Genomic DNA, 11,416 nt, shown 5'->3' with positions numbered 1-11,416 from the left:
CAAACTTTTCTTTTGGCAGAATTTTTGCTTGCTGCATATTGAGAAAGGAATGGATTGAATACTTGCTTCAACTCATGTTTTAGGTAAGTTAGTTTAATTATAATGTTTTAATTTTGTGTGATCGAATACTTGCTTCAACTCTTTTGCAGGTAATTTGATATGCATCTTGGAAAAATGACAAGAACAAAAGCAATCGATCACATTGACTAGTTTTTTTCTTCTTCTACAAATTCTGAGACTATTAGCATGCCTGTTTTTGCTTATTAAAATTGCTTGTTTAGTTAAGTAGTAACCAATGTTATTTAGTTTTTTTTCTTTAATTATGGATTGTACTCATTTTTTGTTGGTCTTATGAAAACCAAATATTATGTTTTGATTTTTTTGACTTAAGTATGTCATTGTGATGTATATTCTGCAACCACAAAAAGAAAACACATTATCAAGCAAAAGCTGTAATAGATTTGCAACTATGGTGTATATCATTCCCACAAAACAAAACTCATGGGGTATAAAGCATATACCTCGGATTATATGGCAAAGGTGTATTTAGCTTTAGGAAATATCTCCCGGATATTCAATTCACTGGTGTATATTGGAACCATATACCCCGGATAAGTGAGAAAATATACCGGTTTAGTTTTATATCCGAGGTATATACAATAAATATATCCCGGACAACTTTTTTTTTGCCCTGAAGCGCGATGGAAAGAATAGAGCAAATACACCGGGCTTAGTTTTGGAATTAACCGAGGTATATAGCATAAGACTATATATCTCTACGAGCTATACACCGAAGCCGGTCCGGGGTATATATGGTCAAACGCCCGGGATATTTGACTCTTTTTGTAGTAGTGGAATGCCTAGAACTCTCTTTGAAGAGTAAATTTCCTGGTATCTTTTTGATCTTCACTACCCCTATGGATGACAATAATAGCTTCCCATATATCCTTAGTTGTTGGATGCCAATGACTTTGACGATGTTTGTTCTTGTGAGTCCACAATTGTCGAGCTTTTGAGTTCTTCTCCATTTTGGCATAGTGCTCAGGCTGCCAATCTTTCCTTTCCTTCAATTCCATAAGCACTTCATCACCGAGCTAGATTATCTTCCAACACTGGTATTCATGGGTTTGGATAAATGTTGTATGCATTCCTAGCCACTAGTCAAGCTCCCCTTGGAGAAGCTGATGAGGTTTTTTCAAGAACATGCTAGGTTGAATTCTTCGATCTTCGTCATCGTTCTGGAATCAGATCCTGCTCTGATTCCAATTGTGGATCGTGTGTTTTGAGTACTTAATCTAACTAAAAAATGTTTTTTTGTGGGGAAAAGAGACTTGTAAGGCAATGGATTACAAAACGATCTTCTTTATTGATTCTCTTAGAGTTTACAACTTCAAAGCGAACACATAATCTTAGTTCGTCTCCCTAAACTCTTCTAGATATTGTCTAAACTCTAAATCAACAAAGATAACCTCGATGAATGAACAATCCCTTTTCTAATCCGTTAACTAAGCTATTTATACCAAATGCATAATTGTCAGAAACTAATCTATTAAAAGCTATATAATCTAATTAAATAGTACTATGAATTGTAACAGAAAATCAAAGATAACAAAGTAGCTCTAACAACCTAGATCGCGAATCTAGGAGATCTCGTGTAAACTCTTTCTTTCCCTTCTTTGTCACTCCCTTGTGTTATTTGGAACCTTAGTTGCTCGGTTCTCTTGACTCTGGTACTCAGTTCCCTAACTCTGGCACTCGGTTCCCTAACTCTTGGTGAAGCGCTTTAAGCGCGTGTTTCTCTTCTCGTGTGAATTCCTTCAGTCGCTTTAGCTTCCTAACTCAAGCTCGTTAGTTCCTTTACTCCAATGACCTAATTTGCTCGAAGGCCTATTAATATTCTGCAATAACTCATTTAAGAAAAATGTTAGTATATAAAGATGTTTGTTATCATTAAATTAGAGATCGTACATTATAGCGACTATGAGCTAGCTCCTATAACCCAACAAATATTTATTATAATATGGTAAAGATATTTATTATAATGTAATCATTATATATATGTATATATGTTTTGAATTTTATTTGATATAATATTTACAATAATATTATTTATTTAGTATGGAACAAATTTTATGTATCGTATAAATTGAAAGGTAAATATATGATGATTTGTGCATTCATTTAGTAAATGCACGATCACCTTATATTGTCACATGCCACGTACTATAAAAATAGAGCATCTTTGTTTTTGTTTTTTATTTAAATGTGGCATCTCACATAATCTAATATTTTTTTTAAATATCTATGAACGACGTCTCTATGAACGACGTCTCATACACCGCCATTATAATTATAGAGCATTCTTCGTGTGAGACGCCGTTTGGAATGATGTCTCTATTCCGAACCTCAAAAAAATGAGCAAATAATATCTTTTAGACATTGAATAAAATGGTAATTTTTTATGATAAATGGATAAATCGAAAACAACTTCGATTTTAGCGTCCAAAAGATTACAAATTGGTACCCAAAATACATTAGAATACTACTTCTTTTTAATCACTATATTTAGTATTTTGTTGCAAATTTCAGCAAATTACATTTATTTTCTTCTCCATTGGATGATCAAAAAATTCTCTCCCCCTCCCATTCTGAGAATGCTAGTTTTTGAGGGAAGAAATTAGATCCTTGGTATCCTCCATTTCTCTTAATTTTACAATTCTGAAATCACAGGTTCATATTCATAACTAGAATTATTATATGTATGTTCTATGCATTATTTTACCTATGTTTTGATCAGAATTCATCGTCATCATCTGTAGTTTTCTTATCCTGTGATTAGATTTCTTCTTCTTAATTGCAGGTATATTAAAAGAAGTGAAATGTTAATTGATTCTATTATCAATATCTCGCATTAGGAAAACACATATAAAATGGAGAGAAGGAAATATCCGGCGGGGAAGGAACATTATACATTATATGAAGAAATAGGTGAAGGGGGGAGTGCTAAAGTTCATCGTGCCCTATGCATTGAATGGAACGAGATTGTGGCCATTAAAATCATGGATTTTGAAAGACAAAACGCAGATTTGGTATTGTAATTCTTGTCTTGAATGGGTGTATGATTCAGATTTAGGTCTCGTTTGGTATAATTTTCAGGAAACGTAAATGGAAATGAAACAAATCTAGATAACTTCCACATTATTATTCATTTGTCGATATAGTTTCAACTTGTAACCCTAATATTGCGGAAACAAATAACCTTGTCTAATGGAGTCATAAGATCATCTTCTAGTGAGTTGCATGTTATAAAACTACCTCGACGAATGAACAATAACGTGGAAGTTGTCTAGATTCGTTTCCTTTCCATTTACATTTCCGAGAAGTTATAACAAACTGGATAGAAGTTATCCATTCATTAATTTATATAAATGTATGTGGCTTTATGGTGTAGAATAGCATATGTCGAGAGGCACAAACAATGAACTTAGTTGATCACCCGAACCTTGTTCAGTCACATTGCTCGTTCGTATGCGAGCAATACCTGTGGGTGGTGATGCCCTATATGGCGGGTGGTTCTTGCCTTCACATTCTCAAAGCCGCTTTCCAAGACGGTTTTGAGGAAGCAATCATAGCCACAATTCTCCGAGAAGCCTTGAAGGGTTTACACTATCTTCATCAACAAGGCCATATACATCGAGATATCAAAGTATTATCTTCTTACTACACACCCTATATATCTTTGACTTGCTTGCTTCATGTACTAACATATTGTATCTTGTTTACTACAGGCTGGAAACATGCTGATTGACAGCCATGGCAGTGTTAAAATTGGAGATTTTGGTGTTTCAGCTTGCTTATTAGATTCTGGTGATAGAACACGTATGCGTAACACATTTGTAGGCACACCTTGCTGGTACGTACACACTATCTATCATATACATGCTTCACGCAACATATGAAACATAATCGGGATTATGATTTTATATATTAGGATGGCTCCTGAGGTTTGGGAGCAATTGAATGGCCATGATTACAAGTTAGTTATGTTCTTCACTAGTATTTTCCTTAATTAATTAGCTTCTAAACTTTGTCAACATTTTATAGAGCAGATATTTGGTCATTTGGAATAACCGCGCTAGAGCTTGCTCATGGGCATGCTCCTTTCTTAAAACATCCACCCATGAAGGTACTATGCATATTTGGCATATCTATATATTGAACATTTTTTGAATATACCTAATGTTTGTTGCATCTGAATGGTTGATTTATATTTTAGATTCTGGTTATGACGTTACAAAGTGCACCACCAGGACTTGATTATGAACGAGATAAAAAATTCTCTAAGGTGAAAATCATACTTTGATTGATTAAAATAGATGATATATGTACAAGTATTAATCATCTATTTTTATAGTGTTTTAAGCAAATGATTGCAAGCTGTTTGGTGAAAGATCCCCACAACAGGCCTTCGGCAAAAAAGTTGTTGAAGCATACATTTTTCAAACAAGCAAGATCAAATGATTATATAGTGCGTAAATTGTTGGATGGTTTACCTAGTCTTGGCGATCGTGTGAAGGCATTAAAGGTTTTTATGTTTCTATTGAGGTTATAGTAACATTAATTTAGTGTTTGTATATATATATAATCCAATTGCACGCTAATGTCTGATTTAATGGACATGTAATTGTAGAAAAAGGACGAAGATATGCTTGCAGAAAAGAAGATGTTAGATGGAGAAAAGGCAGAATTGTCACAGGTATATATGTATAGTTTTAAATGTTTCTTAATTAGTGTCTTGGAGCATTTTTTTACTATGTGTTAAAATTTTCAGTTATAAAAATGAAATAAAATTATACATATATGGAAACTTAATCAGGTGCGGATTACATAGTCCGTGCAGATTGTGAGGACTATAATAGTATATTACTGGATAGTACATAGTACAGTAGTGTACTTGTTAGTGCATTCAAAATTGAGTAATGACCCAGTAGTGTACTGAGAAGTGCGTCAGTGCATTAGTGAGAAGTGCACCTTATTATTCTGAGGAGTGCACCAGTGTAGTACTTGAGAGTGTATCAGTAGTGCACTGAATAATGTACTTCATAGTATGTTAATATGCTAGAAAATGCACCAGTTATGCCGAGTTCATACGAAAAAATAGTCCGAACCGAAAACATTTTATAGATATATGTATTAAAGAACTTACACATTAACTCATCACTTGTACAACTGTTTATTTTTTAATTAACGGACAACAGTGAGCAAGTTTTGATCTGAATATGTAATTTAAATTACATCTCGTTAATTGTATTATTTTTAATACTCTGATTTTATGGATTTTGTAATGAATTAGTTTGTTCTCATACATGTAGGTCGAATACAAAAGGGGTATAAGTGATTGGAACTTCAACATGGATGATGTCAAAGCTCAAGCTTCGGTAGTACATTTACGCTTTGGTATTATGTTATATTTATGATATGGTTGTCCATGCATGTTGATTATAACCACATTTTATTTTCAATTTTTCATTACTTCAACTAGTAACTAGCCTATTATTGATAGGGACGTACGTGTATATATAGTACGTGCTTTAATAATTCTATATGCAACATTAATTTAACATATTCCAATCTATGAACGTCAATTCCCCAATAATACCAACCTTTAATTTGTACATATCAGAAGCTAGCCGTATGTATGTATGGATGGATTTGTACCTATCCAAATATATTCCTTATATTTTTTGTATCACGTACATATTATTATTTTTAATCATATATTGTTTTATCTTATTTACATACAGGAACAGGACGAAGATCAACTTGAATCAATAAACTATTGCACCGGGTATATATATCTAAAAACTAATTAGATTATGAAGACTATCTATCATACTACAATTGATGTGCAGAACACGATTGGAGAAGTCTGATGATGATATAAGTATGGGAAGCAGCTCAAACAATGACCAATTTCCAGAATGTTGTTCACCCGAATATAATGGAATTGAAATACCTCAGCTGCACAATTTAACAAACCCAATGTCAACGTCTAACAATATGCAGTGCGACCATGCTTCATACAAATCAAAATTAGACAGGTTAATTTGTGATTCTTTATTTTGAATTAATTAAGCATTGTATTAATTACTTAATTGATGCAACACAATTCAACGTAAATGTTCACACCCCCAAAAAAACAATTAGTATTAGATGATAATCAAAAGATTATACTAAATAATAGAGATTACACAACTATATATACATGAAAATAGGGAATTACGGTTGACCGTTCAATATCCTAAATTAACTCTAAAAGACAAGGATGAGTCAATAATATACTTAAATAATTCTAACAATTTTAACTAAGAGATAAGGATTGAATATGAAAGATTTTACTAATAATTAGAACCTTATTATCCAATTATCAAACAATAAATCAATATTATATACTGATCAGTTGTCACATCAAGATTCATTTTCTTACACTACTTTATTTTTTTATTTACTCTTTCTTATAGTCTAAATTTATATCAATAAATACCATATATACAAACATCTACCTACCTAAATTAATTCACATCAGATTCTTTAATTATGGTAAATATAAACTTATTTGTCAATTGTTTATAATATACTCCCTCTGGATATAAAACGCATATCATTTTAGATCACTTCTCTTGGATACAAATACATGTCATTTTACCAACTTTTGTCTACTTTTACCATATTTATCTCTATGCAATTATTACATTAAACTTATTTTATTTTTTCTTTTTACATTTTCAATGCACTTTACTATAGATATTTAGGGAAGTAAATTTCTACCTTAATTTATTGGAACTTTTATTTAAAGACATGTAGTATAACTTAAAAAATTACTGTTATTGTGTAAGAAGGAGGGCCTATGCTAGTTAATAAGTAAATATGAATTATTAATATAATATTATATGAAATGTATAAAAATAATATATTACATAAAAGAATATAAAAATATAAATTTGATATGCTCATGTATTATAAAAAAAAACTTTGATTTACTAGTATAAAAATTATAATCTTACATGTAAAATATATGTGATGACATGACTAATTAATGATCTCAATCATATAAGAGAACCTTTTATTCCACAATTAATATCATTGTGCATTCCATTAGATTATATTGGTTATTTTAATCATTCAGTACATGTTGTAGTGAGTATAATTAAGTTAAATATTGTCAAATACATAGCCTAGCATCAAAAGCATCTGGCTTGTAATGACCAAAGGAATGTCCCAATCCATAATCATTCTACTTTTGAAATGTTCATAAATAACATTATGTTGACCTATCTAATTGTAAATTTTATATAGTGTGCGAAATGATTAAAATGGTCAAGCTAAATTATATGTGAGTTTTTTTATATTTTCAGCGAGAGGTCCACTTTAATGGTATCAACATCTGATGGAGGAGATGGATTTACTTTGACGGAAGAATGCACTAATGCAACTCCAAACACTTTAAAGACCACCACAGGCATGTGTACTACAACCTTTCTGAAATGTATTTTTAACTTTTATTTACTTTTTTTTTTTCGTTTTACAACATTTTTGAAAGCTTTGCTATCAATCCTTCTTTTTACACATTATATATGTTGCTTGAAAGTTAGGTATAATCATTTATAAGGATAAGAGTGTTAATATTTATAGAGCTCTTTGGTCTATTTATAATAGGCGTTTTTGCACGGTACTATTTGTTATATGGCTGAATTTGTATGGAATCACTCCCTACATCGATAATTATTCCGAACCATCCAAATTAACGAAAAGACAGTTACACCACTGACATAATTTCAAATTTACACCAAAAACCAAAGTTTAAAAAAGAAAAAAGAAAAAGAAATCAGGGTCGTCCATTTTTGTTCTTCGTTTCTCCTGTTCAGAATTCGTTCAACCCGAGTTCTCTGAGTTCTCGTTCTTCGTTTCTCCAGTTCCGAATTCGTTACTAAAAATGTCGAGCTTCGTTTCTCCTCCTCGTTCAACCTGAGCTCTCGTTCTTCATTTCTCCTCCTCTCCAAATCAAAGCTCGCTCGACCTCGAATTTCCTCCTGTTCCGTATAGATTTGTAAATAACTTTGTTAATATGATTGATCATAGAGAGATCTATTTATAATGGTTACAAAGAGATCTATCTAGAAGATCTTGGAGATCAAGTAATAGTAAAGATAAGATATTGAAGCCTAAAGATATAGTCTAGAATATATGATATATTATTCTCTAATATGCCCCCTCAAGCTGGACGGCCGATGGGAAAGTCCAAGCTTGTTTACAATGTTGTCAAACTGAGGACGAAGAAGCGGTTTGGTAAGAACATCCGCTAGTTGATCGTTGGTGGAGATGTGACAAACGGTTAGCGTGCCACGTTGAACTTGCTCCCGAACAAAGTGATATGCGAGCGCAATATGCTTCATTCGAGAGTGAAAGACTAGATTTGAACTTAGAAACGTGGCACCAAGGTTGTCGCAGTAGACGGTCGGTTTGTTATGAAGAGTATACCGCAGCTCCTTGAGAAGGGAGAGCACCCAGAGTAGCTCACTTGTTGCATCAGCAATTGCCTTGTATTCAGCCTCCGTAGAAGACCGAGCAACGGATCGTTGCTTGCGAGAGCACCAAGAGATCGGTGTTGTACCGAGATAAAGGATATAGCCAGTGGTCGAGATGAAGTCTTCTTTGTCACCCGCCCAATCGGCATCCGAGAAGACACGTAGAGTGGGAGTAGCGTTGGCAACAATGAAGATGCCACGGTCCAATGTGCCAGCAAGAAACCGAAGCAGTCTTTTAAGAGCCTGCCAATGTTCCGTAGTAGGATTTTGCATGAATTGAGCAAGCTTGTTAACCGTGAAACCAATGTCTGGACGAGTAAGGTTTAGATACTGTAGTGATCCCAAGACAGCCCTGTAGTCAGTCGGAGAAGGCAACAGAGTACCACCTTTCTTGGTAAGCGGTGCCGTTGCGCTGATGGGTGTTGTAACCGGTTTCGTGTTCTCCATGCCTGTTTTGACGAGTAAATCATGTATATATTTTCGTTGGGATAAGTATAGCCCATCCGGTGTGTTGACGACTTCAACGCCTAAGAAGTAGGAGAGCATGCCGAGATCTTTAAGGGAAAATTTTGTACCTAATTGCTTGATAAGAGACGCGACAGCCTGCTGGTCATTGCCGGTTATAATAATGTCATCCACATAGACAAGTAAATATAGGGAGATACCGCCATGAGATGAGATGAAGAGTGATGCATCGGAGATGGAATTGGAGAAACCAATGGCGAGAAGATGCGTTTTGAGCTCATTGTACCAAGCACGCGGTGCCTGTTTCAAGCCATAGATAGCTTTGGAGAGCTTGCAAACATGACCCGGGTTGTGTTTGTCGATGAACCCCGGTGGTTGACTCATGTATACATCTTCACGAAGAGTACCTTGGAGGAATGCGTTGTTGACGTCGAGTTGCCAGCCATTGGAGACGGCTAGCGTAAGGATAATACGAACAGTGACTGGCTTGACTACCGGGCTAAATGTCTCGTGAAAATCCCATCCGGGGCGTTGATGAAAACCTTTGCAACAAGTCTCGCTTTATATCTATCAATTGAACCATCAGCCAAAAATTTAGTTCGAAAAACCCACTTGCAACCAATGAGATTATAAGTGGGAGAAGGCGGTACTAGAACCCATGTAGCATTAGAACGTAAAGCATCAAAACTCAAGTTGCATGACAGCCCTCCACTCGGGATCTTTGAGAGCTTGTGTTATGGATTTTGGTTCAGTGGATGGTTGAACATGGGCAGAGAGGTTTAGTTTGTGGATAGGTTTGGTGATGTTATTTTGTGAACGCGTGACAACACCACGTGGGGGAGGAAGCCCAGTGGACAACGGATGTGATGGAGGCGAGGTCGGCAAGGTGACAGGTGATTCTGTGAGGGGGAGGGTAGGGTTCGACGAGGTGGATGTGGGTGCCGCAGCAGACACGACAGTGATGGGCGAGACGGCAGTAGTTGAATCCCCGGATTGGTCTGTTGATGTGGCAGAATTAGGGTGTAGGTCATTTGTGGAGGTAGGGATTACTGAATTCTGGGAATTGTGAGAGGATGGTGGGCCCGTGTTATGTAGATTAGGGTTGGGGATAGGAACCCTAAATTCAGACCAATCTGGTCCAATGGGTTCGGAGTTGTGTATCGGCGGCATATGTTTGTAGGGAAAGTGATCCTCGACAAACTTCACATGGCGAGAGGTGTAGATGCGTTTGGTCTGTGGATCAAGGCATTGATAGGCATGCTGAGTTGCTGAATAACCTATAAAAACACACACAATAGATCGAGATTCCAATTTGTGAGCAGTGTAAGGATGTAACCATGGAAAACACAGACAACCGAAACTCTTAAGCTTAGTATAATCCGGAACTTGATTAGTTAACTTAAAAAAGGGTGAAGTTTTTCCAAGGACAGGGTGGGTAGACGATTGATGAGGTAGACGGATGTTAAGAGGGCGTGAGGCCAATGATCAAGAGGAAGACCTGAGTGTGTAAGAAGAGCAAGGCCAGTTTCTACAATGTGTCGGTGACGACGCTCAGATATGCCGTTGTGTTCTGGTGTATGCGGAGGAGAAGTGAAGTGAGAAATTCCGTGAGAACTAAGGAATTGGCGAAGCGCTAGATATTCTCCCCCATTGTCAGAATAAAGGATTTTAATTTTGTGTTTAAAGAAATTTTCGACCAAAGCTTTGAATTTGATACCATATAGATTTGTAAATAACTTTGTTAATATGATTGATCATAGAGAGATCTATTTATAATGGTTACAAAGAGATCTATCTAGAAGATCTTGGAGATCAAGTAATAGTAAAGATAAGATATTGAAGCCTAAAGATATAGTCTAGAATATATGATATATTATTCTCTAATATTCCGAAGCTCGACAATGAAGGTCCTTTTACTACCAAAATCCTCCATTGAAGGTCCTTTCTCTACTGAAATCCGCCATTGAAGGTCCTTTCTCTTCCTTTGTCTACCAAATTCTGCCATTGAAGGTCCTTTCTCTACCAAAACCGTCATTGAAGGTTCTTTCTCTTCCTCTTTTTTTATACCAAAATCGACCCTAATACGAACGCAATTCCAGAAAAATAATGAAATCGACCCTAACTCGGTCCTAATTCCAAAGAAATCATGAAATCGAGTCCAGATCTACCATGAATTCGACCCTAATTCGACCTTTCCTGTAAATTCAACCTCCCCTGTAAATTTGACCCTAAGCTCGCTCGACCCTAAATTTGACCCTAATTCCAGAGATGAACTGCGGGGAGACGAACCTTGAAGACGAACCGTGAAGACGAACTTTGAAGATAGAGATGAACTGTTCATGAAGATGGAGACGAAATTGAAGAAG

General features: G+C 35.3%; 1 protein-coding gene across 1 annotated transcript; it reads left to right on the top strand.

The window, feature by feature from the left end:
• The first annotated feature begins 2,930 nt into the window (after positions 1-2,930).
• On the top strand, positions 2,931-8,219 carry LOC141248942 (serine/threonine-protein kinase fray2-like). Its single transcript, XM_073669500.1, has 13 exons — positions 2,931-3,089; positions 3,452-3,706; positions 3,789-3,913; positions 3,992-4,036; positions 4,105-4,186; positions 4,277-4,345; positions 4,415-4,585; positions 4,691-4,756; positions 5,373-5,441; positions 5,805-5,848; positions 5,913-6,065; positions 7,416-7,519; positions 8,140-8,219. Exons 1-13 carry the CDS (start codon positions 2,931-2,933, stop codon positions 8,217-8,219), a joined length of 1,422 nt encoding a protein of 473 aa, XP_073525601.1.
• The last annotated feature ends 3,197 nt before the right edge of the window (positions 8,220-11,416 follow it).

Source organism: Phyllobates terribilis, unplaced genomic scaffold, assembly GCF_046119375.1.
Source record: "Phyllobates terribilis strain yellow unplaced genomic scaffold, ASM4611937v1 Scaffold_4169__1_contigs__length_64310, whole genome shotgun sequence".
Classification (NCBI taxonomy): domain Eukaryota; kingdom Metazoa; phylum Chordata; class Amphibia; order Anura; family Dendrobatidae; genus Phyllobates; species Phyllobates terribilis.
This window is presented reverse-complemented; position numbering and strand designations above follow the sequence as displayed.